The 27,977-nt window shown below is 62.8% G+C and overlaps 3 protein-coding genes across 4 annotated transcripts in view; 2 read left to right on the top strand and 1 right to left on the bottom strand.

Moving 5' to 3' along the window:
- Window positions 1-5,802, top strand: part of LOC142004344 (histone H2A.V) — an 18,791-nt gene extending 12,989 nt beyond the window's left edge. Inside the window, exons 3-5 of the mRNA XM_074981939.1 lie at window positions 1,011-1,124; window positions 4,082-4,211; window positions 5,473-5,802. Of these exons, the coding sequence (XP_074838040.1) occupies window positions 1,011-1,124; window positions 4,082-4,211; window positions 5,473-5,534 (306 nt within the window). The 3' untranslated portion in view covers window positions 5,535-5,802. The remainder of the gene's footprint in view (window positions 1-1,010; window positions 1,125-4,081; window positions 4,212-5,472) is intronic.
- POLM (DNA polymerase mu) lies at window positions 1,125-18,949 on the bottom strand. 2 transcript variants are annotated; one of them, XM_074981934.1, is made up of 15 exons: window positions 18,822-18,949; window positions 17,219-17,433; window positions 15,292-15,472; window positions 15,064-15,156; window positions 14,721-14,891; window positions 14,477-14,548; window positions 13,557-13,671; window positions 11,498-11,630; window positions 11,161-11,263; window positions 10,740-10,964; window positions 10,304-10,387; window positions 9,644-9,822; window positions 6,040-6,100; window positions 2,571-2,662; window positions 1,125-1,240 (listed from the first exon to the last, which is right to left on the bottom strand). In XM_074981934.1, exons 2-12 carry the CDS (start codon window positions 17,419-17,421, stop codon window positions 9,736-9,738), a joined length of 1,467 nt encoding a protein of 488 aa, XP_074838035.1. In that variant the 5' UTR covers window positions 17,422-17,433; window positions 18,822-18,949; the 3' UTR covers window positions 1,125-1,240; window positions 2,571-2,662; window positions 6,040-6,100; window positions 9,644-9,735. The 2 variants fall into 2 exon arrangements, with proteins under 2 accessions (XP_074838035.1, XP_074838036.1); XM_074981935.1 differs by lacking the exon at window positions 14,477-14,548.
- On the top strand, window positions 18,067-27,977 carry LOC142004342 (N-acetylglucosamine-6-sulfatase-like). Its single transcript, XM_074981936.1, has 13 exons — window positions 18,067-18,323; window positions 20,526-20,585; window positions 20,771-20,974; window positions 21,911-21,976; window positions 22,169-22,267; window positions 23,154-23,318; window positions 23,444-23,526; window positions 23,784-23,902; window positions 24,636-24,739; window positions 24,867-24,968; window positions 26,205-26,315; window positions 26,712-26,819; window positions 27,490-27,977. The coding sequence occupies exons 1-13, from the start codon at window positions 18,174-18,176 to the stop codon at window positions 27,631-27,633; spliced, it is 1,515 nt and encodes a 504-aa protein (XP_074838037.1). The 5' UTR covers window positions 18,067-18,173; the 3' UTR covers window positions 27,634-27,977.

Below are 27,977 nucleotides of genomic sequence, written 5' to 3'. Positions count from 1 at the left end.
CACTGACTCTCTAACAAGTTAAATCTTCCATTTTTTTATTTTGAATTTTTTGTATTTATCACAATTAAATAGAGGAGATTGGTTGGTTGGACTTACTTGCCCCAAAATGTTACTGGTTTCAAAGAAACAACTCTTTATCATATGAAGGGTTGTTACTTACCTGTCTTTATAGGGTTGTTATGGGGATAACTTTTACTTTGAAAATTCAGCACTAGTATAACTGCAGTCAGTCTGCTGTGTCTGTTCAGTAAGTTCCTGTGCTTGCATAATACTGTTAAAAGTTTGCTGTCACTCATGTGACCGAAAATTCGGTTGTAAAACCTTACTTTCTGTATGGGAACATCCTTGTTGTAGAGTAAATGTAAGCGGTTCTGGCAATAGTCAGTGAATACTCTTCTGTTGTATGGTTTATATAAATTATTCTGCTGTTTTTGACTGTACACATTGTAATCTCCTTAATAGTACAGATTTGCTTTGGCTTCTTACAACACAAGTTTTGGCATACACCTTATGCAAACCCTTTAAAGACTAACAAAATCATTTATTAGGTGATGAGCTGTCATGGGAAAGACCTATTACTTCAGATCCGTCCCACGAAAGCTCATCACCTCGTAAATCATTTTGCCAGTCTTTAAAGTTCTATGTGGCTGCTGGTTTGTTTTGTTAGAATACAGACTAACAAGGCAACCTCTGTTGTTACGCAAACTCTGGATGTGATTTGACACTTGACTGACTAGTATGTAAAGGCCACGTAACTTAATCCTGGATTTAACTAACACGCTTTCAGAGGTGTCCCTGTAGATGAAAATTTCAAGATGTAAAATTTGCCAGTTCCATTGAAAACAAAAGCGTCATTTCCTTGTGATCTGTGTAGGGATTAATCCAGTATTCTGCTCAAGTAATTTTTTTACTCCATTTACATTTCTTACACCAGATTATTACAGACACTAGCATTAGGCAAGTTTCCCGTAGATTTTGATCTGGAGTGCTAACGAGTGTTTCTGCTTCAGTTCCCAGTGGGGCGTATCCACAGACACTTGAAGACTCGCACTACGAGTCATGGTCGAGTTGGTGCTACTGCTGCAGTATACAGCGCTGCGATTCTTGAGTACCTCACGGCCGAGGTAGGTTTTGAGTGACTACCGTCAGAACTACACTGTGGCTAACACTAAGAGGGATAGGCAGGTGGATGTAATTATTTCTGCAGTCTCCCATGCCTCGCATGCTCTTCCTTCCGAATCTGTGGAGAACAAATGTCGAGTCAGCAGGCCAGAAAAGATCCGAGAGATAGCAGAAATTAAATTTGCCTAATATCACAAGAAACTAAATATATTCCTGGTAGCTCTCAACAGCTACCCAAATAAATACGTTCAAGACAGTGGGGTGGTAAGCGTCTGAAGCTTCTGACACTGAACGGTAGCATTGTTTTAAATACCGAAAGAAAGATGCTTGCAATTCACTTTGTTGTAAATGTGATAGGAATGATTATCCCTGAGCTTCTACTTTTCAGAGCACACAGCATTTAGACCTTCAAAGCATTCAGTTTTCCTCTCTGGCTGGCTGATCTCTAACGCACTACTCTGGTGTTCTGCCATTCTGTAAAGACCTGAGAATATGCATCCGACAACAAAGAGACTTTAACAGCAAATTACAATGGGAGATATGTGAACTGGGGTTCACACTCTCATTCGATACATTAACACCTGGTCTCAATACAGATTGCTATTGTCTCGTGCATTACAAAGACTGTTTTCCTTTCTTGTGGTATTCATAATGATCTCAGGCAAGATACTTGTATCTCATAACCCTCCCTTCTGTTCTATGTATCTGATCTGTCAGTTTTTATTTCGGTTTTTTTGGACGTCCTGTTACGTAACTGTCAGTCTGTACTGGAAATGCTATAGATCTGAAATGGTTCTGTCCCACAAGAGCTCATCAGCTAATAAATTATTTTGTTAGTCTTTAAAGAGCTACATGGCTGCTGGTTTGTTTTGTCAGAATACAGACTAACATAGCTCTCTCTCTGCTACTACTCTGTAGGTGCAAAGAATTGACTAAACTATTGAAAAATGTCTTTAGGCCCAAAAATGTTGGCGTCTTATTTTTGTTACATCTTGTTGAGAAACTTTAAAGGGTTTTTGAATTTGCATCCCCATTTGTGCAGCCTTGTGATCTTGCAGAAGACTTCAAAAGTGAAACTGACTAAGCAGATCGGCCTAGATGTAGCTTATGGAAAAAATACCCAGAATACTTGGTAAAACAAGTGGATTTTTAAATCTATAATGAATAAGGGCCACTTACACAGGCTGGTTTGTCCTTAGTGTATACCTTGTTTGTCCAGAATAGGCTTTTTAGTTACACTCAACAGTGAGCAGGTGCCGTGAACAAAGAATAGAGACCATACTTACAAGATGGAGAGAGAGACTACCCTGGGAAGCGGTAACAGTGAAAGACTTTTGGCTCATGGTGGATAACAAGTAGAACGCGAGCTCCCAGTGCAACTCTGTCTAGAAGCACTAGAGCAATCCAAAAATGAGGGATTTTGGAGTAGGAGTAAAGGGGTTTTTTACCTCTCTTTGACACAGTTGCTACTGCATAGAGAGTCCGGATCTGGTGTCCACAGTTCAACAAGTACATCGGTAAATTAGGGTTCAGATGAGACCTATGATAATGATTAGAAAACAAGCTGTAGTGACACATGGGCAGCATCTATTTTTCGAAAGGGGCTCTTTCAAAATATCCAGCGGAGCATCTACACACACAAAGCGTCCTTTTGTAATTAAATAGAAAGAATGCAACGCTCCTTTTGGAACGTGCTCTTCCATTCCCATTTCAGGAAGAGCGCCTTCTTTCAAAAGCTGCTCTTGCAAGAAAACGTGTGTAGACACTCCACAGGCTTCTTTCTTTTGAAGGAGCAGTCCTCATGGCACCTGAGTTTTCAGTCCCTGGCCCGTTCTTTTGAAAGAGCAGACCACTCTTTCAATCCGCTTCTGTTTATGTGGACATAATCTATAAGGTGCCACAAGACTTCTGGTTGTTCTCGAAGCTACAGACTAACACGGCTCCCTCTCTGATTCGTTTGAAAGAAGCTCTTTTGGAAGAGATCTTCCAGAAGGATTTCTTTCGAAAGATTGCTGCAGTGTAGACGTAGCCAAGGAGTGCCAGCTGTTTAGCTTATCAAAGAGACTGCAAAGGGTTGACCTAATTGCAGCCTATAAATAGCTTCTACATGGGTAGGGGTCTGCAACCTGCCCCTCTGGAGTTGCATTTGGCTCTTTGTGGCTCCTATCACTAGAATTGCAAAATGTTTTTTTTTTAAAAAAACACAACTTCCTGGTTATTTTTGATAAATGGTGAGCAACTAAAGCTCAAAACTGAACAACTTGTATCTGAATAGCAAATACATGATCACAGATCGTCACGTTTCATATCATTCTGTGTGCGCTTTCCTTAACCTAGGAGTTGCAACAAGTATGAGTTAACATCGCTTATTAAGGACCTTCTCATCTTCACAGGCATTGCGGCCCTTGAATTTTTTTTTTTTTTAACCCAATTGGAAAAAATGGCTTTTCTTGCTCTTTTGGTTGCCAACCCCTGCACCTGGTTAACCAGTGTTGTTAATGGGCTCCTCAGTCTGGTGGACAAAACAATCCCATAGCTGGAAAATGTAACTAGAGAAATTCAGGCTGAAAACCAGATGTAAAATAAGTGAAGGTGATTGATGAGTAGAGTAACTCTCTAGTGATTGTGACAGACTCTGTCGCCTCCAGTTTTAAAATAGCTGGAGGAAGGAAGGTCCAGCAGCTATACTGCTGGGCTCAAGTCCCCGCTCTGCCTCAAACTCCTGTTGTGACCTTGGTCAAGTTGGTTAGTCGCCCTAGGCCTCAGTTTCCCACAAGTAACATACGGATAGTAGCACTGCCATACTGCAGAAGTTTTGAAGGTAAATGCATTAGCGCTTGAGACAGGGACATTGTGAGTTGATTATTTATGATTTGACATTCCAGCTGACAACAGGTTTTGCTTTTTTGTAAACTTTGACAGGTCTAACTCTTACTAAAATAGCCTCCTAATTTGTCAGGTGCTGGAGTTGGCAGGTAATGCCTCCAAGGATCTCAAAGTAAAGCGTATCACTCCTCGTCACTTGCAGCTTGCTATTCGTGGGGATGAAGAGTTGGATTCCCTTATTAAAGCTACCATTGCTGGTGGAGGTAGGTACTGTTGGGCTTAACTGGGCTGATAGAAAAGAGGAGAGCTATTTGCAAAGACAGACAGTGAGAACTTCATGTTAATTTCTTCTCACTGCTTCATGTTGGACAGATCGATATTGACCGGTGTGGTGGCCACATTGGTGCATCTCTCACCATCTAAAACATCAGAGCAGTTGAGCTTTGGCAGTGAGAGAGAGAGAGAATGAGCCTATGCTTGGAGTTGCGCATCCCCTCGGTGCCTTCTGGGGGCATTAAAGTAGTTGTGAGCCGAGGGAGATTGGGGTTTGCTCACTTTTATTTGAGCCTCTAGGATTGCAGCTTCCCTCTCTAGCCACCTTTGTAATTGCGGCTTCCTGACTGGAACTTCCTCACAGGTAAAACTGGGCTGTGTGAGGTAGTCTAGGTGGGAAGACGAGTCACTTCGGCCTGTGTGATACTGATACTGCATTGTACAGTGTAACTGTACTGGACAAAACCTGCAGTAATTTGTGTGACTTAAGTGAATGGCTCACTTTAAACTCTTGTGCCTTCGTGCAGATCTGCTGTTGAGGTAAGTGGAAGACTGGGCTATGCCTGCTAAACTCCACAATAGTGACATAGGCCTTGTTCACTCTTGTGGTAGCGTGCAGCAGCCAGAAGCAGGCAATATGCAGCAATAAAAGGCCCAGCTTGGGGAGTCAGGGCAGAGGCTGTCAGAGCCTTTCCTTGCTGTCTGAACATTTCACTGCAGTGAGGAAAGGTTCTGGCAGCAAGATCATACACTGCAGAAGAAAAATCACCATGTAGATGTAGGAGGCACTGTTTGGGCACGGAGTTGACAGGCCCATACTCTAGGGTTCTGGCACGTACTTGCCGAAACAGCACCTCTTCATCTGTACTGCTATTCTCGCTAAGTTAGCTGAGCATGCCGTGTGTGCTCGACACATTGCTCTAACTGCAGGCGTAGCTGTGATCAACCTAAGTAGTACATATAGATCGATCTCACTGTCTGTTTTATGTTTCCTTAAAATGGAAGTTTTGCAGCTTAGCCATGGGCTGTTAGGTCCGTAAACATATGATTGAAATAACAAGATAGACTCCATCGGAGTGGGATGAAATTACAACTGGGGAATGGGCAAGGAACAAGAAAAGGGGTAATTTCTAGAGAACAAAGTACAAAACTTTCTAGCTATTGGATAAAAAACCAACCCTCTGAAATGGTAGATCTTAATCTGTCAAACTGCTTTGTGCACAGCTATTCTAATCCATGTTCTCTTTGCAGGTGTAATCCCTCACATCCATAAGTCTCTGATTGGAAAGAAGGGACAGCAGAAAACTGCATAGAGAGGAGTTTTAACCAACCCTCTTCCTCCCTGTCATTGTACTGTAACTGGGACAGAAGAAATATGGGGATATGTGGAATTTTTTAAGAAATAGTTAAATGGAAGAGCATAGACAATTGACTGTAGACATGAGAAAACATTTGTATGTTCTTTAGATTCAAAGTTTGACAAAAAGTATCTTGTCATGTGGCAGCAATTTGTGTGTTGATTGGCTAGGTTTCTCCCGTGTGTTTTATACAAAAATGGAACTGATAAACCAATTTTTACAAAATGTGCTCTCATGTGGTGTTCAGGTGCAAAAATCCTGCAGTGGAGACTTCCTCTAGCTGTAAAGCTGTCTGACCTCCCTCCACTGGGCTAGGCGTACAGGCAAAAGCTCTTTCCCTCTTTAGATCAACCACATCCAGGACTGCGTCTCTTTGATGGTTTGTAGCATAACGTGGGCAGTCCTGGTAATAAATGGGTGAAGTTCTTAAAGTTCCTGAGAAATCCATGGTCTCACTTACCTGCCAAGATCTGAAGTCAGGCGTCCCATTGCCTTGCAGGTTGGGATCACACCAGGAGTACCTAAAGCAAGAGACTGTTCAGCTGTGTGTTCTATCACTGCTATTGACAGGTAAATGGAGGACTGACCTCAATGGGTAAAATGTACTCTCCATTTTGCACATGGCAGTAGTGAGGCGCACAGATACATTTTTCATTCACTGCAAACCTGCCGTGTGCGTCTAGATTAATACAATACCCTAGAGCTCTGTAGTGAGGCCTGTTTGTGGCTTTTTTTAAACTTCTTTTCTTAACCACAAGCAGCTGCTCAGTGTGGTAGTGGCGCTTCTGCCGTCCCTCTCCAGTGACTTCAGCTGTCAGAATGGAAAGGTACAGAGGCTTCATCACAAGCTAATTTCCAGTTTGTTGTGGATATAAATGAAATGATTGTCTCCATCACTTCCTTCGAAGCCCAAGTTGTTCCAGAGTCCAGTCTTCATTTTGCATGCCCTAAGTTCACCAAATGTTGATTTAGGTTTTGCAGGACAACACCTTAATTTCCACCGGTGTCAGCTAGAGCTCCTGAAGGGGGTATGGGGCAGGAGAGGATACGGCTTGATTTCCTTCTGTGTCTTCCCTTCTCTTCCTCCCCCTCATCACTTGCAGTTCTTGTGCTAGGCAAAGGTGGTGAGATGCTTGAGATAAGTGACTTAGTTCAACTGCTCACTCTGCAGTGCTCCACTTGATTTTAGGCTAAATACTAGATTCAGCCTAGGTCTGCTAAGCATAATGTAAGGCAACTCACTTGGGATCTTTAGTGCTCTTAGTACAGCTATAGTTCAGAGACACTTGCGGTTAAAGTTGCAGATTAGGGAAACTGGTTTTTAAGGAGAGCTGGTCCTTGCTGTTTGAACAGCACCTTAAGTGTCTGAACAAGGGCTGAATGGGTGTGAAATCTGTTGCCTTCTTCAGAGGTTAAATGAGCATATTTGCTTGACAGGTTAAACTCATTTAACTAGCTTGTGATTTGTACCACTGTACGGCTGCTTGAAAGCATCAGGTTCTTTCATATATTGTAATGTCTTTTATAGCACAAGTTTAAGCTGGGATATCATCACAGTGGACTGAAAACCGGGCCCATTCTTTTTTGTAACTGAGCAAAAATATTACAGCTCTTGGCATTCACTAAGGTGTCAGTTCACAAAGGCAGGCGGGGGTCCCCTCTGGCGGTGCGCAGCCCAGCCATGCCATAGAGCTCCACATCCCCGCCACAGGCCTCTGTCTCCCCCAGGACTGGGGAGGGACACCCACCCCCAGATGAGGCTCACTGTTCCCAGCCTCTGCGGCCGAGGGCTGGAGGTCTGCGTGCTGAGAGAGGCTGGCTCCCTGCTTGACCCCCTGCTCTCCTGCCAGCAGGAATTGATTCTTACTTACCCACTACCCGCTACGGGGAGGGAAACTGAGGCACGTATCCCAAAGTGTAGAGGAAGTCAGACTGAGCCAAGAACCCAGGTGTCCTGGCTCCCAGCCACCTCCTAGGGAGACCCTCCTCCCTGCAGACCAGGGGATAGAACCCAGATGTCCTAGCATTGCCTGCCTGCCCCTCCACTCCCACAGGCTGGACAGAGAACCCTAACCTCCCAGTTCTGAGCTGTAAAAAAAAAAAAAGCAAGACTTCAAGGCAGGTGCAAAGTGCAGGCCAGGGGTTCCAGTGCCCAGCATGCAGGTGGGGCACAGTGGGGTGAGAACACCCCCCCCAGGCCAGGCCCCCCACCCTGGGACACGCCTGAGCCTTGCACGTTGCCCACAGGGCCAGGCCCCCCCAGGACATGCCTGAGCCTTGCACATTGCCCACAGAGCCAGGCTCTGGCTGGTACCTCATCCATGGCCTTTGTGGCTGGCCAACCCTGCCTCTGTGCCAAGCGGGATGCTGCCCCCGCCTCCCTGCTGGCAGGTGACACAGCCAGGTTCAGTAACTGGGGTTCACCCCTGCCCCCCCAGGCAGTGGGTGGGAAAGAATTCAGGGGGGCATCACTCACCCCCCCCCCCACATATCCTCCCTGTTTGCATTTGCCACTGCCCGGGGGCTTCCCTAGGCCCTGCCCCCCAGCCCAGCTCCCAGTGGCGGGGGGAGGCCCCTGCTCACATGCAGCCCAGCCCTGCCTCACCAATGGGGGAACCTGAGGCACAGGACAACAAAGTGCCTCAGTTGCGGTCCCCCAGGGAAGCAGTGGCTGAGCCAGCTCAGCTCCTCTAACCCCAGCGCAGGCCAGGCCCCCACAGCTGCCCTGTTCTCTACTGCTCATGGCATTGCCCCAGGCCAGGCCAGGGTCACCTGGGCACCAGCATTCCTGCCTGAGGCCAGCTGGGAGCACCCCCCACATTGCCTGGCTAAGGGCTTGGGACCCCAATAGCCCCATAACCAGCAAGGCTGGGTGGGAGTTCACTCAGCCTGGGGGGTGTGAAGGGGGCAGAGGCTGCCCAGGCCCCCTCCACCCCATGGACAGCTCCTGCCCTGCGACGAGCGCACCTTCCCTGGGGAACGGCTGAGCTGCAGAGCTGGGGGCTCCTGCCCGAGGGGTCTCTGGGCCCAGCCTGTTGGCCTAGGAGAGCCCATGGGCTGGAGAGCAGGCAAGGAACCCAGCCGCATGGCTCCTGGACCAGGGAAGCCAGTCCGAGGCCTGGGCACCACCTGGGGCTGGATGGGGCAACTGGCCTGGCCCAGACCCCCTAGTGCCGCTCGCCAGGTGAGAACAGCACCTGCCCAGCCCACCCCAGCCGCCCGTGGGAAGGTAGAGGGACTGGCTGGTCCTCCCCCAGCCCCATGGAGCACTGGAGGACCAGGGTCAGGGATTTCCCCATGGGTTGCAGCAGGGCCAGACAGGGAAACTGGAGACCCAGGCAAGCACATGGACTCCAGCGCAGACCCCTGGCAGGGGGCTCACAGCTAGTCCTGGCTTTGCTGCCAGCCATGGGGAAGTCCCTACCCCTGGTCCCCCAGTGGTCCATGGGGCTGGCAGAAGGCTCACTGCACGGGGGGGGGGGGGGGGGGGGGCCCTGGGAGTTCTGCACCCCACCTCTGCTCACCCCCAGAGGACACAGCTGGGGTCACTCAGCAGGTCCCCTTCCCCCAGCAGCTGGAGGGGCCCAGAGACCTGCTGCCCACCCCTCAGCCCTGGGACCTGCCCCTCAGGGCACACACCTGACCTGGGTCCCTGCTGGCCCAGCCCAGCCCCGACACCTGCCTGAGAACTGGGGGTGGGTAGGGGGGGCAGCCAGCCCCCAGGGCTTCATTCCCAGCAGGAGGTGCCAGCTGGTGGCAGGGTCAGGGTGGGAGCTCCCACGAAAGATTCAAGGCCCTGCTGCATCCCTCACCTGGAGGCCCCCTGGGCATCTCCATGGTAGGCCCATCCCCTGCTGGAGCCATCCGCCCTCGACCCCTCACAGCCACCCTACCCAGCCCTCCTCCACCCCCCAGGACTGGGGGAGATAGGTCAGAACCCCTGCCCTGGATGGAGAGCTGCCACCCCCCCCCGCCACACACCCCCGAGCAGCCAGCCAGGAGTGCATTGGGGTCCCTGGCTTTATTGATCCCCAGCTGTGTCTGCTGCCGCTGGGCTGGCTCACCCCACAGGGGCCATCCTGGCTGAGTCACCCGCTGAACACACTGGAGGCAGCCAGCCCGGGGAGCCTGGAGGGGGCTCCCCCAGGCCAGGGGCTCAGGCGTTCCTCTGCTCAGGGGGCACATACTCCAGGCCCAGATGCTGAAAGATCTCTTCCTCCGAGGCAGCGGGCAGGGAGAGGTTCTGGAAGGGAGATGCGCTGGGCTGAGCCGACTCCACAGAGCTGCCCCCCTGGCCCTGCCCCACCCCTGCGCCAGCACAGCCCAGGGAAGACGCCTCTGACTGGCTGCTCTGTCCAGGAGGTGGGGCGCTGGGAAAAGCAGCCAATCAGGATGGCTACAGGAGGCAGGCAGTGCTCAGGGCAGCTCAGCCCCCTCCCTTCCCCGTGCCCCCAGGATCAGTCTGCGCCCCACGGCCCTGCAGGGGCAGCTGCAGAGGGCTAACAAATGGGAACAGGGAGGGCAGCTGGATGCTCTGCACCAGTACACCCCAGCTACTGGCTACCTACCCAGGCACGCCCTCGCCCCCGGCCCCACCAAATGCCAGCCTTGCCCACAAGAGCAACCCACCCCTGGCGCTCCTGCCCCTTCTCCAGGCCCCCAGCCATAGGAGCTGGCCCAGAGGGGCAGCAAAGGGTGGGTGCCCCCACCCGGCACTGCCGTACCTGCCTGGTGTCGTACAGCTCGTGGCTGTTCAGGGTCATCTTCCTCTCGTGGCGGGCGAAACGGCGGAGCTCGCGCTCGAAGTGCTGCGGAGAAGGGGGCCGAGCCGGCATTACCACCTGGGCGCTGCGGCGGAGGGGCCAGGAAACGCTGCCCTGGTTCCCTGCCCATGGGGAGCTGGGCCCCGTGGGTAGGGGGGAGGGGGTCTGCTGGCACCCAGATTCAGAGCTCGGCAGGGGGGGGATGAGCCGAGCCCAGCCCTGCCCTAGTGGGCAGGCCCCCCTCTAGAACCCAGCAGCGCCCAGGCAAGGTTCTAGAACCGCCCCCCCTAGAACCCTGGCTCTGGGCCCAGCCCCACGGGTGGGAAAAGGGCTCGGCTCTGGAACCCCTGTCGTGCCCGGCCCCCACCCCTGAGCTGCCCCCTGGCCAGACACCTACCCGGGACCCAGTCCAACCCAGCAGAGCGAACGGGAACTGGCTGGCTGGAGCCACCACCAGGTCCACCCTGACAGCCTTCCAGCCACGGTGAGTGCCGGGGGCCGCCAGGCGGAAGATGGAGAAACACCTCTCGTATCGGTCCAGGTGTCCGCTGGCACTGGGCGGCTTGGCCCCCTCGCGGGGCCCGTAGCTGTTCTCCTGGCTGTGCTGATAGAGTATCAAACCCTGTGGGGACAGACGGTCCTCAGCTGGGAATGGCCAATCCCCCAGCCCCACGTGCCTCCCAGCGCCCAGGGAGACCCCAGAGTCCAGCTGCAGCCCCCTCACCCCCATGAGGCAGGGAGAGACACCCTGCCCCCCGGCTCCCTGCTCTGACCCCCAGCCCCCCACTCGGGCCTGGAACTGCCCCGCCCCTCCCCACCTGGCTGTCCAGCCAGCTCACGACCCGGCTCAGCAGCCCTGCCTCTTGGCCGTCCTCGGGGTGCGTGAGCAGAAGGTCCACGTCGTGGCCGTGGGGCTTGCCCCTGCCGGAGAGAAGCAGAAACTCCCTCAGAGCCCACCGCCACCCGGGCAGCTCCAGCGGGGGGCGCTGCGTATCGCAGGCACCGGGGATTTCCCACGCCAGGCAGGGCGAGGAGCCAGGGCCTGGGATCCCAGAGGGGAGAGACCAGCCAGGCAGCCCCCACCCCAGGAGCCCTGCCGAGGTGCCCTGGCCCTCCCGGCGCCAGCCCGAGCCTCCCCCCCACCCCGGTTGTTACCGGCGGAACCCGCCAGCCAGCGTCACTGAGGCTCCGGGCAGAAACTGTTGCACCACTGCCTGCACCTCCCGGCTGATGGCCTCGGCCTCGCCGCGCCCCACCGGGGTGGTGAGGTCCTCGTAGTGCTGCAGCCCTGCAAGGGAAGGGAAGGGCCGGCCCAGGCTCAGGACCCAGGGCACTGGTTGGGGGGCCCTTTGAGTCACAGAATCCCAGGGCGGGAAGGGACCTCAGGAGGTCAGAGTCCAGCCCCCTGCTTCAAGCAGGATCAACCCCAACTAAGCCATCCCAGCCAGGACCTCGTCCAGCCGAGACTTAAAAACCCTCCAGGGATGGAGATTCCACCACCTCTCTAGGTAGCACGTCCCAGTGCTTCACCACCCGCCTGGGGAAAGAGTTTGTCCTAATATCCAACCTACACCTCCCCTCTGTAACTTCAGCCCATTGCTCCTTGTTCTGCCGCCCGTCACCACTGAGAGCAGCCTCTCTCCATCCTCTTTAGAGCTCCCCTTCAGGAAGTTGAAGGCTGCTATTAAATCACCCCTCAGTCTTCTCTTCTGTAAACTAAACAAGCCCAAATCCCTCAGCCTCTCCTCACAGGTCTTGTGCTCCAGCCCCTAATCATTTTTGTTGCCCTCCGCTGAACCTGCTCCAGCAAATCCACGTCCTTTCTATAAAGGGGAGCCCAGAACTGGACGCAATAATCCAGATGTGGCCTCACCAGTGCCGAGTGGAGGGGAACAACCACCTCTCTAGAGCTGCTCGAAATGCTCCTCCTAATGCTCCCCAATATGCCGTTAGCCTTCTTAGCTACAAGGACACACGGTTTACTCATATCCAGCCTTTCATCCGCTGTAATCCCCAGCCAGTTGCTCCCCAGCCTGTAACAATACTTGGGATTCTTCCGTCCCAAGGGCAGGACTCTGCCCTTCTTGCTGAACCTCATCAGATTTCTTTCGGCCCAGATGTCCAATTTATCTAGGTCACTCTGGACCCCATCCCTACCCTCCGACGTATCTAGTGTCGGCCACGAACTTGCAGAAGTGCAACTCATCCCCTTGCCCAGGGCACTGATAAAGATGTTGAACAAAACAGGCCCTAGACCCTGGCCGTAGGTCTGCATGGGTGTCTTGGGGTTCAGGGGTCCCCAGGCTCTGCCCCCCGGCCGCAGGCAGGAGTGACTCTCACTCAGCAGGTAGAACAGGGAGTTTATGAGGCGACAGAGACACAGCTCAGCACAGAGATGTCAGCACAGCCGGCAGAGACAGTCATTGCAACCCGTCCTGGGGAGAGGAGCCTGAGGGGGGCCCCTCTGGGGTGTATCTTCCCCCCAGCCAGGCTGGCTCCTTCCAACTCCCTCTCCCCAGCTTCTAACTGCCTCCCTGCTCTGTGTTCAGGGCAGAGGTGTTACCTGCCAGCTTAGGTTACAGCCCCAGGGTAATCCTTAGCCGCTGGGAGCTGCTCTGCCCGTCTCTCACCCACACACCCCCTAATTCTTGACTTCCCCCCCTTTTGCCCCTGTACTCTCTGATTTGCTCACCTTTTTCTGATTTGTCCACCTTGATTACTATTTTTGGTTCTCTGTGCCTTAAATCTTGAGTCTGTTCTGGTCTGGCTCTGGGCTGGAGAAGTGGGTCTGTCCCACCAAAGCTCACCGAATAAATTATTTTGTTAGTCTTTGAAGTGCTACTGGACTGCTTTTTGGTTTTGATAGTACATAGACTAGCTCTGTTACATATCCAGCCTGTCTCTCACACACCCCACTGCATCACAAGGAGCCCTGCAGCCTGGACTGCTCCACCCTGTCCCCTGAGGCTGCCAGGCTCCGTGCCTGGTCTCAGGAGCTAACGGCCATCGAGGAAAAACCCCCGAGGCCCAAATACCAAACCAGCAGCGCCCCAGCCCCAGGGTGGTCAGGGCAGTGGAGGCCAGGCCAGGGCTCATGACACTGCCGGGCGGGGGGGGGGGGCCGCAAGCGAGAGCCCGAGGGAAGCCAGGGTGGCTCTGTGTCCCGCTGCTGGCGGGCAAAGCCCTGTTCTGTGGCACCTCTGCCATTCCTCACCTGCCTGCTGCTGCCTGGTCAGCCTGGTATTGTGCAGGTCAGCCAGAGTCCGGAGCCCCTCCTGGTACCACCGGTCGGCCGTCTTCACCCCCACCCCAAAGACCTTGGTGAAAAGCTGCCGAGAGAGGGGCCAGACGGTTCCAGGGGGCGCAGGAGCCATATCGCCCTCTGGACCACCCACCCCCTGGAGAAAGCAGCCACACGAGTCCCAGTCAGGCTGGGAGAGCCGGGTGTCAGTGTCAGCTGTGTGTCCTGGGCCCTATACAGCTAATGGGGATCCCCCTTCAGCTCAGCTGGCATCTCTACCATACAATTAGCCTGTCAATCAAACACCTTTTGACTCCGGCCTGTCCCTGGGAAGGGGTCCTTCCCCAGAGGCTGAAACAGACATGCCACAGGGGCTGTTTGTGGGCCTGGCCCCACCTAACAGCCTTCTCAACACAGCAGCAGGCAGGAACCTGCAGCTGGCCTGAAGCACTACCCAAGGGCCGCCAGGAGCAGCCGCGAATCCCCAGCCAATCCCCACCAGGCTGGAGAGTTGGAATGGGGGCGGGGGGCAGAGCCCCAGCCAGACCCAACTGGGACACCCCCACCCCTGAGGCTGCCCAGCCCCCGCTGGCTCCTCCAGGGCGCTAGGCTGGGGTGGTGCTGGCTCCGGCCACAGGGCAGCACGATGGACGAGCAGTGACTGGGCCAGGGGACAACTTTGGCCCCTCTCTAGGTCCAAGCCCCACACCCCTCTGGGACAGGCCTGACCACCAGGCGCGGGGGGAACCCCTGCCAGCTGGGAGCAGCGCGGGGTCTCAGACACCACACAGGCAGCTCTCGCTCTCTGCTGCGAAGGAAGCAGCCAGGCCCCTCGCACCACGAGCAAACCCCTGTCCCCCAACAGCACCCGGCCCCACGCCCAGCTCCGGTACCTTCAGAGTCCGGTAGCGCTCCGAGAGCCTCACTCGCTCCACCTCCACCGAGACGCCATCCTCCAGCACGGCCTGCCCAGGAGACGGGGCTGAGCCCAGGCGCGGAGCCCCCAGCCCAGCCCCCCCACCGCCCTGGGGCCAGCCCAGCCCCGCTCCCTGGCGGAGTTGGGGGCAGGGCAGGGATGCAGGGCCTCTCTGCACCTCCTATTCAGTACCCCAGAGACAGCCCAGGGGGCGGGGCTACCTGGATGACCCCTCGGCAGTGGTCCCCGAAGCCAGGCAGAGACTCCAGCTCGCCCATCGTCTCCAGCTGGCCGGGCAGAGCCTTCAGCGCCGCGGCCGCCCTGGTGAAGGCCAGGCTACGCCCCTCGCTCCCGCTGAGCCACGCCTCCTCCGCCAGCGTCTCCAGGGCCTCCTGGGATGGGGGCAGAGTCACTGGGGGGAGCTGGTCTCACCCACTGGCCCCGCCTCCGGCTGCTCTGCCCCACGCCAGACCCTCCCGCGCCCGGGCAGAACCCGGCCGGCCCAGACACCGCTCCCGGGCAGAGCTGGGGGTGCCTGGCTCCCAGATCCTCGGGCCCCGTTACCGTCAGCGCCCGGTTGGGGTGGAGAAGCGGAGTGCAGCGCTCACAGGCATAGGGCGCCATCTGCCTCCCACGCTGAGCCGCCGGGGCCGTCACCTGGGGAGCAAAGCACGGGGGGCGGATTCAGTCCTAGGAGCCCAAGAACCCCTCCCAATGGCCAGCCCCCCACCCCCACCGCTGGCCACACTGGCCTGTACCCCCCACCCCCACTAGGTCCCCAGCCCAGCTCACCACGAGGCGGTGCCGGGGTTGGATCTCCACCGGCTGCCCGGCCCTCATGCTCTCGGTGAACCAGCTGATGTCCAGCAGGGCGGGGTCCCCCCCAGCGCCGGGGTCCACCTGATGCTGCTTCAGCCACTGGGCCACCTCGGCCCCCGAGTTCTGCTCTGCCACCACGTGGGTCACTGCAGCGCTGGGGAGAAAGGCGCGAGGGGGCGGCAGGCTGGGACCCCACAAGGAATCGGGGCAATCAAGGGAGTGTGAGCATGGTTCAGCCCATCACTGATCGTAGCCCTGAGCTCCCCCAGCCCTGCCAGTGCCCCTCACTGCCACCCACAGCCCCTGCCAGCCCGGCCCTGGGACCCCCCCAGCCCTGCCGGTGCCCCTCACTCCCACCCACAGCCCTGCCAGCCCAGCCCTGGGACCCCCAGCCCTGCCGGTGCCCCTCCCTGCCACCCACAGCCCCTGCCAGCCCAGCACTGGGACCCCCCCAGCCCTGCCGGTGCCCCTCACTCCCACCCACAGCCCTGCCAGCCCGGCCCTGGGACCCCCAGCCCTGCCAGTGCCCCTCACTGCCACCCACAGCCCCTGCCAGCCCGGCCCTGGGACCCCCCCAGCCCTGCCGGTGCCCCTCACTCCCACCCACAGCCCTGCCAGCCCAGCCCTGGGACCCCCAGCCCTGCCGGTGCCCCTCCCTGCCACCCACAGCCCCTGCCAGCCCAGCACTGGGACCCCCAGCCCTGCCAGTGCCCCTCACTCCCACCCACAGCCCTGCCAGCCCGGCCCTGGGACCCCCAGCCCTGTCGGTGCCCCTCACTGCCACCCACAGCCCCTGCCAGCCCGGCCCTGCCGGTGCCCCTCACTGCCACCCACAGCCCCTGCCAGCCCTGCCCTGGGACCCCCAGCCCTGCCAGTGCCCCTCACTCCCACCCACAGCCCCTGCCAGCCCTGCCCTGGGACCCCCAGTCCTACCGGTGCCCCTCGCTCCCACCCACAGCCCCTGCCAGCCCGGCCCTGGGACCCCCCCAGCCCTGCCGGTGCCCCTCACTCCCACCCACAGCCCCTGCCAGCCCGGCCCTGGGACCCCCCCCCAGCCCTGCCGGTGCCCCTCACTGCCACGCACAGCCCCTGCCAGCCCGGCCCTGGGACCCCCCCAGCCCTGCCGGTGCCCCTTACTGCCACCCCCAGCCCCTGCCAGCCCGGCCCTGGGACCCCCCCAGCCCTGCCGGTGCCCCTCACTCCCACCCACAGCCCCTGCCAGCCCGGCCCTGGGACCCCCAGCCCTGCCGGTGCCCCTCACTGCCACCCACAGCCCCTGCCAGCCCAGCCCTGGGACCCCCCAGCCCTGCCGGTGCCCCTCGCTCCCACCCCCAGCCCCTGCCAGCCCGGCCCTGGGACCCCCCCAGCCCTGCCGGTGCCCCTCGCTCCCACCCCCAGCCCCTGCCAGCCCGGCCCTGGGACCCCCCAGCCCTGCCGGTGCCCCTCACTGCCACCCCCAGCCCCTGCCAGCCCGGCCCTGGGACCCCCCCAGCCCTGCCGGTGCCCCTCGCTCCCACCCCCAGCCCCTGCCAGCCCGGCCCTGGGCCCCCCCAGCCCTGCCGGTGCCCCTCGCTCCCACCCCCAGCCCCTGCCAGCCCGGCCCTGGGCCCTCCCAGCCCTGCCGGTGCCCCTCACTGCCACCCCCAGCCCCTGCCAGCCCGGCCCTGGGACCCCCCCAGCCCTGCCGGTGCCCCTCACTCCCACCCACAGCCCCTGCCAGCCCGGCCCTAGGACCCCCCCCCAGCCCTGCCGGTGCCCCTCACTCCCACCCACAGCCCCTGCCAGCCCGGCCCTGGGATCCTGCACCTCCAGCCCCTTGTCCTGCCCAGACAGGCCAGCTGCCCCCACTGGCCCCTGGGCTGTGCCCATCTCTCCCCCAGTGCCGGCAGGTCCCTCTCACCTGTAGGCCCCGTCCACGCGGAAGCCCTTGGCCCGGGCCAGCTGGGTGAGGAAGGCCCGGCGGCTGGCACCCATCCGCTTCTCCACCAGGTACAGCACCAGGGCGGGGAAGGGCCCAGAGTCTGGGGGCCCGGCTGGTGGGGACAGGGCTCCCGCCTGGGCTCCCCCCCGCCGGCTCCTCCTCTTGAGGGGCACCAAGGCCATGGCCGGGGGGAGCTGGGGGACACGGGGGGGGGTCAGTGACACTGCTTGGGCCCCCCAGCAGGCTGCACACCTTCACTCAGCGGGGCCAGGCTCTGGGAACGGGGGGGCTCTGGGATCTGGGGGGGGCCTGGGCCAGGCTCTGGGAACGGGGGGGGGGCGGCTATGGGGTCTGGGGGAGCTGCTAGGGGGCATTGGGGGCAAGGCCAGGGGGAGGGGGGGGTATTAAGAAGGGCCCCACTTGGCCAAACTTCCCCAGCTCCGAGGAGCCACGTGGGCCCAAAGCGGAAACCCAGGCACAGCCTCGCCCCTTATGCAAATATAGCCCCGCCCCCGGCAGAGCACAGGGTGTAAGACCGGGCCCCCACCTCCCGTGAGGGGCGGGGTCGTAGCAGAGCCTGGGCCGGGGCTGAAGCGGAGCTGAGGAGGGGGCGGGGCCGGGGGCGGGGCCATGAGCGGGGGCGGGGCTTCAGCAGTGGGGTTCGGCTCAAGTGCAACTGGCGCGTGATCGGCTTCCTGAAAGTCCGGCGCAGCGCAGCGGGGGGCGCAGGGCAGGGCCGGGGGCGCGGCGCAGCGCAGCGCAGCGCAGCGCAGAGCCGGGGGCGCAGGGTCCGGGCGGGGGGCGCAGGGCAGAGCCGGGGAGGCGCAGTTCAGAGCCAGGGGAGCGCAGGGCAGGGCCTGGGGCGCAGGGTCCGGGCGGGGGGCGCAGTGCCGAGCCGGGGGGTTCAGGACTGGGTCGGGCTCGCAGCCCGGCCATGGTGCGCCCCACGAGCTGGGCTGCCCTACTGGTGCTGGGCACCGCCTGGCAGCTGGCGCTGGGGGGCGCAGCAGGAAGGGGGCAACGGGCCCCCCCCAACATTGTGCTGATCCTGACCGATGACCAGGACACGGAGATCGGGGGCCTGGTGAGTCCCGGGGGCTGCCAGCCCCTCGCCAGCCCCTCGCCAGCCCAGGGCGTGGGCGCTGTTCCCTGGGCTGCGGTGCCCCTGGGCGCTACCCACGCCACCGTCCTGCAGCGCCTCACATACTTGCCATGGGCCTGTCGGTGTCTGTCCTGTGCCCGTTGGCCCTGCCATGGGGCCGGTGCCAGCAGGCCTGGGGGCCCATATGTGCCAAGTCGGTACCACTCCCCACGGTAGCCGAGCCGCTCCCAGCCCACCCCGCAGCTGTGGCACAGATCAGGCCTGGCACAGGCCCAGCCACCCCACGGCTTCTCCTGCTGGTGGGCATTTGGGGCTGGAGCTGCAGCTGATACAGGAAAGACCCATTGCGCAGCCCCACTCCCCGCACAGGCCTGGCCCAGGCAGGGCCAGGTGTCCCCAGATGCGGTGCTGTCCTGGAGCCAGGAGAGCTAGGTTCTAATCCTGCCTGCTGGGTGCCTTCGGGCAAGTTACCTCACAGACCTGCCTCGGTTTCCCCTTGCCTGTTCAGCCAGCGAGCTCTCCGGGGTGGGGCTGTGTCCGTGCTGGGCCCAGCCAGGGCCTGGGTCGGGCCTGGCCTGGCGGTTGTTTGGGGGCCCTGGAGGGTTGGCGCGTTCGGTGATGCGCAAGTGCAGAGGGTTTATTTCACGCGTGGTTAACCCCGGCGCAGCTGCTGGTTCCCACTGGTTGCTGCTGCCTGTGGGGGGGCGCCGAGTAGGGGGCTCCCCCCCTGTGGGAGCAAAGGAGGAGGGTCAAACCACACTCTGGACCATGGGGGGGGTCTGCCTGCCCTGGGGGGCACAGCCAGGTGGCAGGGCAGGTTCCCAGGAGCCGGGCGGGCGGGACGGCCAGGCACGGGGGTAGGGCTGCCTGTGGTGGTGGTTGTGGGGGGGCTTGTGGCTAACCCAGCAGGCCCCTGGAGACTTGCTGTCTGGTTGAGGGGGTCTGGGCACATCCTTCTCTTGCTGTGTGCGCGGGGCAGGCAGCGGGTGGAGGTTACTGCCCCCGCCACAGCTGGGATTCCTACGCCGCAGTGCTGGGGGGGGCAGGGGATTGCTCCTCTGGGTTCAGCATGGCTGGATGCCCCTGTGCCGGGGGGACCCCTCCCCAATGCTTTGTGTTGTTTCCCCGGTCTCTAAAGGTGGGGGGGGGCTGTGTCTTGAGTCCCATGTAAGGGGTGGATGGGGAAAGTGAGGCACAGAGTGGCGGGGGAAGGGTGACACGGCCTGGGCTGGCGCCGGTGCGTCATGAGTGACCCACGTGGCACAGCAGTGCCCCCCTTCCACTTCTGCTTCTGCTCCTGGGCAGGCGCCTGGGCCGGGCGTTGCGGGGAGGGGCTGATCCAGGCGCAGGGGTCATGGAGACAGGAGGATGCAGCTCGGGGTTCAGCAGTCTCCCCCCCCGCCCCCCGTGAGCGCCCTGGGCACCAGGCTTTGAGCCTGTGCCAGGCCCTGGCTCTGGGGCACTGCCCTGAGCTGGAGCGGGGGGTGGGGCTGAGCCAGTGGGGTGGGGGTCACGCCCCAGGACCGGGCACCCGAGGCGTCGCCTCTCGGGCAGCTCTGGACGCTGGTGTCACTCTGAAGTGCCTCCGGACTCGGCCCAGGCCGGGCTCTGAGCCTGCACCGGTGGCTCCCCAGAACCCCATCCTCCGAGCTGGGTCTTGCTAGGCCGGGGCTGTGCGCCCTGCCCCACTGCGCAACCTGCCCTGCCCCGCTGTGCAGCCTGAGCAGAGGGGTCTAGAGACCAGCGCTGTGGGCCTGGCCTGGCCCCCGGTCCCTGGCCTCCCCCCAACAAGCCCTGGCCTCCCCCCCAGCCGCCCCCCGGTCCTGGCCTCCCCCCCCCGCCCCTGCGGTCCTTAAATGTCGTATTGTGCGTGGAGTCATTCTCCCTCCAGCTCCACACCAGGGGAGGGGCGGGAGAAGGACGTGGGGCAGTCGGGGAATTGCCCCCGTGGCGGAGAGCCCTGGAGGTGGGCATCAGGCAGCTGGCCCTGGTAGCGGCTCTGCCAGCCCCACGGGAGCTGTCCTGGTGCTGTTATGCAGTGCCAGCGAGGCCCAGGCACATTCGGCACCCGAGCGGCTGTTCTGAGGGGCGTGAACGTGTGAGCCCCGGGCAGGGCCGTTCCACGTGTTGGCCGGCTGGCCGGCCTGGGGCACCCCTGCTGACTGGCTCCTTGTCTCCTCCCAGACTCCCATGAAGAAGACGCAGGCCCTGATCGGCCAGGCGGGGGTCTCCTTCAGCAATGCGGTGAGTGCTGCCACCCTGGGATGCCGGCTGAGACCGGGCCCGCTCGCCACACTTGTGGGCCACAGCCAGGCCCGCTCCCAGCGCTGGCAGGGCAGTGGAGCTGGCCAGGGACAGCTGCCGGGGGAAGGGGCAGCCCCAGCCCTGCCCGCAGGGGGCCGGGGTTAAGTGTCTGTCTCTCGGCCCAGTTCACCGTCACGCCCCTGTGCTGCCCCAGCCGCAGCAGCTTGCTGAGCGGGCGCTACCCTCACAACCACCTGGTGAGGAACAACTCCCTGGAGGGCAACTGCAGCAGCCTGGCCTGGCAGAAGAGCCAGGAGCCCCTGGCCTTCCCCGTCCAGCTGCAGAAGCGAGGCTACCAGACCTTCTACGCTGGCAAGTACCTCAACCAGGTGAGGGCCGGGGCTGGGGGCTGGGACCCGGGATGCCTGGGGTCTCCCCTGGCTCTGGGAAGGCAGTGGGGGCTGGTGGTTAGAGCAGGGGGCTGGGAGCTGGGACGCCTGGGTTCTCCCTGGGTGCTGGGAGGGCAGTGGGGGTGGATGGTTAGAGCAGGGGGCTGGGACCCGGACGCCTGGGTTCTCTCCCTGGCTGTGGGAGGGCAGTGGGGGTGGGTGGTTAGAGCTGGGAGCTGGGACGCCTGGGTTCTCTCCCTGGCTGTGGGAGGGCAGTGGGGGTGGGTGGTTAGAGCAGGGAGCTGGGACGCCTGGGTTCTTTCCCCAGCTGTGGGAGGGCAGTGGGGGTGGGTGGTTAGAGCAGGGGGCTGGGAGCTGGGATGCCTGTGTTCTCTCCCCAGCTGTGGGAGGGCAGTGGGGGCGGGTGGTTAGAGCAGGGGGCTGGAACCCGGACGCCTGTGTTCTCTCCCCAGCTGTGGGAGGGCAGTGGGGGTGGGTGGTTAGAGCTGGGGGCTGGGACCCGGACGCCTGGGTTCTCTCCCCAGCTGTGGGAGAGGATTGGTTAAAAGGGAGATTGTGAGGGCTGGCCTGACCCTAGTTCCTGGGGTTGGGGTTTGCCGCCTGCCACCTCCCTTGTGGGGAGGGCTAGCTGGGGGTGCCCTGGCTGAACGCCTCCCCCCTGCAGCTCAGGCTGCTGCAGGGACCCCCAGCCCAACTGCAGGAGAGGGCAGGGTCCTCCTCCCCCTTGGAGCGCCCTGGGCCTGGAGCCGCTGGGCGGGTGGCCTTTCCCCTGGGTGTAGGGCCGAGGGAGCAGCCAGGCACTCCCTGCGGCACTGCCTGAGCCGGAGAGGGATGTGGGGGCCCTTCCCAGGCTCGGTGTGGGGGCGGCCCCTGCTCTCCGCATCCTCTGCCTAACTGGGCCTGTCCCCCGCGCAGTACGGGCACCCTGCGGCCGGCGGCGTCCAGCACGTACCCCTGGGCTGGAGCTACTGGAATGGCCTGGTGAGTGGCAGCTCCCCCCTCCTACTCCCTCCAGCCCCCAGCTGCATCTTCCCTCCCATCCCCGCCCGGCCCGAGGAGTGGGGGTTCGGCTGCCTGCACCGCCACGGCCGCGCTGCGCCCCAGAGGTGGCCGCACTGCAGGGGCCTGGCAGGGGGCGCGGTGCTGCTGAGCCCCCCTCCGGCTGCCCCACAGGTGGGGAACTCTCGCTACTACAACTACACGCTGTCGGCCAACGGGCAGGAGGAGCGGCACGGGGACAGCTTCCCGGATGACTATCTCACCGACCTCATTGTGAGTGCCGGGGCGGCCCGCCGGGGGGCCAGGCTGACCGAGGCGAGGGGGGATGGTGGCACAGGGCCAGGCGGGGCTGGAGGGCCCATGGAAGGCGCTGGGTCGGTGCATGGAGGGGGTGACCGGAGCACGGAGCTGCCCGCGCTCTCCAGGATGCACTGGGAGAGTGCAGTGGGCGCTGCCAGGAGAGGAGGCCGCGGTGCATCCTGGGAGATGTAGTCGGACGTGGGCCGCCAGGCGTGGGGCGCGTGGAAGCCTGAACCACCAGTGCCAGGAGGCAGTGCGGTCGCATCGCCCGGGGGCGGTACTCCTGGGGGGAGGCCGGGAAGCAAAGCCCGTATTTCCGAGGGATGGCCCCCTGCACTCCTCCCCCTCCCCTGCCCCTTCCAGCCCTAAATCCCATCCCCCACCCCATCCCTTCTCCACCCCCTTCCCCACCCCCACCCCTTCCCGGCCCCCACTCCCACCCCTTCCAGCCCTGAACCCCCTCCCTCACCCCATCCTTCCTCCATCCCCTCCCCCACCTCTTCCAGCCCTGAACCCCCTCCCCAACCCCCTTCGCAGTCCCATCCCCCACCCCGTCCTGCCCTGAACCCCCTCCCTTGCCCCATCCCTCCTCCACTCCCTTCCCCACCCCCCTTCCAGCCCTGAACCCCCCTCCCTCACCCTCTCCCCTGCCCCTTCCAGCCCTGCCCTACCCCCACATTCCTCATGGCTGCCCAGGAGGGTCCGGGGGGCCTCCACAGACGCCCATCAATCCCTGGGGGAGCAGGTGCCGGGGTGACACAGGGCACCCTCATGGCACTGCCCTTCCCCGGCGGGTCTGTGCCTCTCCACCCCCAGCCCCCCCCCCCACCCCACGAGGTCTGTGCCCTCCTGCCCGCAGGCCAACCGGAGCCTGGCCTTCCTGGAGACCTCGGCCCGCCCGCCCTTCCTGATGGTGCTGGCACCGCCCGCCGCCCACTCCCCCTGGACCGTCGCGCCACCCTACGCCGCGGCCTTCAGCACCACCAAGGCACCCCGCGGGGGCAGCTTCAACGTCCCCGGCAAGGTGAGGGGCAGCCCCCCGCCGTGGGCAGCGGGCCAGGCTGCCCCTTGGGGAGGGGGCAGGAGGTGGCCCAGCTGCCCCCCTGGGACCTGAGCCTGGTTCCCTCTGCCGCCCCCTGCCCGTTGCAGGACAAGCACTGGCTGGTGAGGCAGGCCCGGAGCCCCATGGCTGCCACCTCCATCAACCTCCTGGACAGGGTCTACAGGGAGAGGTGAGGGGCCGGCCGGGGGGCCCTGGGGGGCTGGGACACACCCCAGCAGTTTGAGCTGGGAGAGGCAGTGGGTGATGTCAGATGGGGGCTGGGGGAACACCAGCCAGGGAGGTCCTAGGGGGCTGGTCTGACCGGGGGTGGGGGCTGGAGGGCAGGGCCCCCAGTGGTGCTGCCCTGGGGGGCGGGGTTGGCTGGGGGGCCGACGAGGCGAGGGCCTGGCCCAGGGTGCTGGGCTGTGAGCCACCGGGCGCCCGCAGGTGGCAGACGCTGCTCTCGGTGGACGACCTGGTGGAGAAGGTGCTGGCGCGGCTGGAGGCCCAGGACCTGCTGGCCAGCACCTACGTCTTCTACACCTCCGACAACGGTTACCACACGGGTGAGCCCCCCGCAGTGCCCCCCCCACTCGGCCGCCCCTCCCCCCCAAGAGCCCCCCCCAACTCGGCCACCCCTCTCCCCCGCAGGGCTCCCCCCCAGCTAGGCCGCCCCTCCCACCCAAAGGGCCTCCCATCGACTACCCCCGCAGGGCTCCCCCCCAGCTCGGCCGCCCCTCCCCCCCCAAGGGCACCCCCCAACTCGGCCACCCCTCTCCCCCGCAGGGCCCCCCCCAGCTAGGCCACCCCTCCTCCCCAAAGGGCCTCCCAGCTCGGCCACCCCCGCAGGGCTCCCCCCCAGCTCGGCCACCCCTCCCCCCCAAAGAGACCCCCCAACTCAGCCACCCCTCTACCCTGCAGCCGCCCCCGCCCCCAGCTAGGCCGCCCCTCCCACCCAAAGGGCCTCCCAGCTCGACCACCCCCGCAGGGCTACCCCCCAGCTCGGCCGCCCCTCCCCCCTGCAGGTCCGCCCAGCTCAGCCGCCCCCGCAGGGCTCCCCCCTAGCTTGGCCGCCCCCCCTCCCCCCCGCAGGGCCCCCCCAGCTCGGCGGTGCCCAGCCTGCGCGCTCAGGACAGGGGGGCTCCAGTGTCGGGGGGGTTACTGGTGGGATCTGGGCCCAGTGCACGTCGGAGCGGCTGGGCTGGGGAGCAGTCTGCCCCTTGGGATGCTGATACCCGCGGGCGGCGGGGCAGGGGAGCCCCGGGCGGGCGCCAGCGCTGACCCCTGCCCTGCCCACAGGCCAGTTCTCGCTGCCCCTGGACAAGCGGCAGCTCTATGAGTTCGACATCCGGGTGCCACTGCTGGTGCGGGGGCCGGGCGTCCGGGCGAACCAGACCCGAGCGGTAGGTGGCCCCGGGGGAGGGGGGGGGCAGTGGGAAGCCCCTCCCGGGTCTGGTCTCTGCCCAGGTGGGCGGGGCCTGTGCAGAGCCCCTCCCTGCCCCCGCTTATCTCTGCCCCTCCCCCGCCCAGGAGCCCATCCTCAATATCGACCTGGGCCCCACGTTCCTGGACATCGCCGGGCTGAACGCCTCGCAGAGCGCCATGGACGGGCGCTCCTTCCTGCCGCTGCTGGTGACGCCGCCGGGGGGCGGGCAAGGGCTGGGGGAGGTCCTGGTGTCGCCCAGCCCAGCAGGGGGCGCGGGGGGGGCAGGGCACTGTGCGGGGGGGTGGAGGTACTGGTGACTCCAGCCCAACCCAGCAGGGGGCTCGGGGCGGGGGGGGGGCGCAGGGGGGGAGGTACCGTTGACTCCAGCCCAGCAGGGGGCGCTGTGGGGAGGGGGCAGGACACCGGGTGGGGGGAGGTACGGGTGACTCCAGCCTGGCCCAGCAGGGGGCGCTGTGGGGAGGGGGCAGACGCTGGGTAGCGGCAGGTACCAGTGACTCCAGCCCGGCCCAGCAGGGGGCGCTGTGGGGAGGGGGCAGGACGCTGGGTAGGGGGAGGTACCGGTGACTCCAGCCCGGCCCAGCAGGGGGCGCTGTGGGGAGGGGGCAGGACGCTGGGTAGGGGGAGGTACCGGTGACTCCAGCCCGGCCCAGCAGGGGGCGCTGTGGGGAGGGGGCAGGACGCTGGGTAGGGGGAGGTACCGGTGACTCCAGCCCGGCCCAGCAGGGGGCGCTGTGGGGAGGGGGCAGGACGCTGGGTAGGGGGAGGTACCGGTGACTCCAGCCTGGCCCAGCAGGGGGCGCTGTGGGGAGGGGTCAGGATGCTGGGTAGGGGAAGGTACCGGTGACGCCAGCCCGGCCCAGCAGGGGGCGCTGTGGGGAGGGGACAGGACTCTGGGTAGGGGGAGGTACCGGTGACTCCAGCCCGGCCCAGCAGGGGGCGCTGTGGGGAGGGGGCAGGACACCGGGTGGGGGGAGGTACCGGTGACACCAGCCCGGCCCAGCAGGGGGCGCTGTGGGGAGGGGGCAGGACTCTGGGTAGGGGGAGGTACCGGTGACTCCAGCCCGGCCCAGCAGGGGGCGCTGTGGGGAGGGGACAGGACTCTGGGTAGGGGGAGGTACCGGTGACTCCAGCCCGGCCCAGCAGGGGGCGCTGTGGGGAGGGGACAGGACTCTGGGTAGGGGGAGGTACCGGTGATGCCAGCCCGGCCCAGCAGGGGGCGCTGTGGGCAGGGGACAGGACTCTGGGTAGGGGGAGGTACCGGTGACGCCAGCCCGGCCCAGCAGGGGGCGCTGTGGGGAGGGGGCAGGACGCTGGGGGGGTACTGTTGACTCCAGCCCAGTGGGGGGCGCTGTGTGGGGGCGGGTGGCTGGCTGGGGGGTTCCATGCCAGGGCTGGTTTAACCACTGTGTGCTTGGCCCCAGGTAAGCCCGGCCCAGCCCAGCCCGTGGCGGGCGGATTTCCTGGTGGAGTACACAGGGGAGGGGTACGCGGACAAGGACCCATCCTGCCCGGCGCTGGGCCCCGGGGTGGCGGTGAGTCCGTGCAGGGGCAGCTGGTGGCGCTGTGCCAGGGCCCAGCAGAGCCGTGAGGGCTGGGCTGCCCCTCCCTTTCTCCCTGCCCGCCGTGCCATGCAAAGCAGCTGGTTTCCATCCCATGCAACCTCCCCAGACCCTGGCCCCCACTGGCTGCCCAGCTCTGCCCGGCAGGCTGTCCCTCCCGCCCCTGCCCCCTTCCCTAGGGCTCCCGAAGCCCTTGGGCCCTGAGCTGCTGTGGGACGCGGGGGGTGGGGGGCAGCTGGCCCTGGATGTGGCAGGGAGCCAGGCTCAGCCTGGCTGGGGGAGGGGGGAGCTGGAGCCGAGGTGGGGGATGGGCGGGCGGGGGAGGGGGGCTCGGGGCTGTGGCACGCTGACGGTGCCCCCGGCCCCCAGCAATGCTTCCCCGACTGCGTGTGCGAAGACGCCTTCAACAACACCTACGCCTGCGTCCGCGCCCTGCACCCCCACACCCTGCAGTACTGCGAGTTTGCTGACAGCCAGGTGAGGGCCTGGGTGTGGGTCACGGGGAGGGGGCGGCGCCAGGCTGGGGAGGAGCTGGTTCTGGGTGGGGGAGGGGCACCAGGGGGGGCCGGGCTGGGGCTGGGGCAGCTGGTTCTGGCTGGGGGAGGGGCAAGTGGGAGCTGGGTCTGGACAGGGGAGGGGCGCCGGGTGGGGCTGGAGGCGGGAGGGGAGCTGGGGTTGGACGGGGGAGGGGTGCTGGGCAGGGCTGGGTGGGGAGCTGGGGCTGGATGGGGGAGGGGCGCCGGGTGGGGCTAGGCCGGGGGAGCTGAGTGGGGAGCTGGGGCTGGACAGGGGAGGGGCGCCGGGTGGGGCTGGAGGCGGGAGGGGAGCTGGGGTTGGACAGGGGAGGGGTGCTGGGCAGGGCTGGGTGGGGAGCTGGGGCTGGATGGGGGAGGGGCGCCGGGTGGGGCTAGGCCGGGGGAGCTGAGTGGGGAGCTGGGGCTGGACAGGGGAGGGGCGCCGGGTGGGGCTGGAGGCGGGAGGGGAGCTGGCGTTGGATGGGGGAGGGGCGCTGGGCAGAGCTGGGTGGGGCGCCGGGTGGGGCTGGAGGCGGGGGGGTGCCAGCAGGGAGCTGGGCAGGGCTGGTGGGGTGGATGTGGGGCTCCGAGGACTTCCTGGCCCACTGCCCAGGGACGGCTCGCCCTTGCAGGCCTTTGTGGAGCTGTACAACCTGACCAGCGACCCCCACCAGCTCAGCAACCTGGCCCGGAGCGTGGAGCCCAGCCTGCTGGAGGCCTTGAACCAGCGGCTGACCAAGCTGCAGGCCTGCGCAGGGCCCAGCTGCTGGGGATAGGGGCACCCGCCCCTGGCTGCATCCAGGAACCTCCCCACGGGCCCCCATGAGTCTGCACCCCCCACATGGGGGGCGGGATGGGCCCCTCTGGCCCCCAGCAGCATGGAGCCCGGGGGCCTGAGGCTGAATAAAGGGGCTAAGCTCCCCCCACTTCCTCCGGATCTGGGCTTGCTACTGCCCCACTGGTCTGTTACCCTAAAGCCCTAGGAGGGCCCCGGCTCAGCCCCTGCCCCGCTGCAGCCCGGCTCTGGAACCTGCTGGGGTTCCCCACTCTGGAACCTGCTGGGGGTGCTGCTCTGCCCCCAGGCCTTTAGCAAAGGTGGAATAAACACTGGCAAGTGGAA

Source organism: Carettochelys insculpta, chromosome 31 (genome assembly GCF_033958435.1).
Source record: "Carettochelys insculpta isolate YL-2023 chromosome 31, ASM3395843v1, whole genome shotgun sequence".
In the NCBI taxonomy this organism is placed as follows: Eukaryota; Metazoa; Chordata; order Testudines; family Carettochelyidae; genus Carettochelys; species Carettochelys insculpta.
Note: the sequence above shows the minus strand (reverse complement) of the source record. Positions and strands in the feature narration are given on the sequence as shown.

What these genes read in the sequence shown, in the direction of transcription:
- POLM (XM_074981934.1), bottom strand. Translation starts at nt 17,421, where the DNA reads ATGGCCTTGGTGCCCCTCAAGAGGAGGAGCCGGCGGGGGGGAGCCCAG. An exon ending in CTGGCTGGCGGGTTCCGCCG is followed by an intron (nt 11,264 to 11,497) that starts GTAACAACCGGG and finishes TCTCTCCGGCAG; the next exon opens with GGGCAAGCCCCACGGCCACG. An exon ending in AGCTGTACGACACCAGGCAG is followed by an intron (nt 9,823 to 10,303) that starts GTACGGCAGTGC and finishes TCTCCCTTCCAG; the next exon opens with AACCTCTCCCTGCCCGCTGC.
- LOC142004342 (XM_074981936.1), top strand. Translation starts at nt 18,174, where the DNA reads ATGGTGCGCCCCACGAGCTGGGCTGCCCTACTGGTGCTGGGCACCGCC. An exon ending in CTGGCAAGTACCTCAACCAG is followed by an intron (nt 20,975 to 21,910) that starts GTGAGGGCCGGG and finishes TCCCCCGCGCAG; the next exon opens with TACGGGCACCCTGCGGCCGG. An exon ending in CGCTGGGCCCCGGGGTGGCG is followed by an intron (nt 26,316 to 26,711) that starts GTGAGTCCGTGC and finishes CCCGGCCCCCAG; the next exon opens with CAATGCTTCCCCGACTGCGT.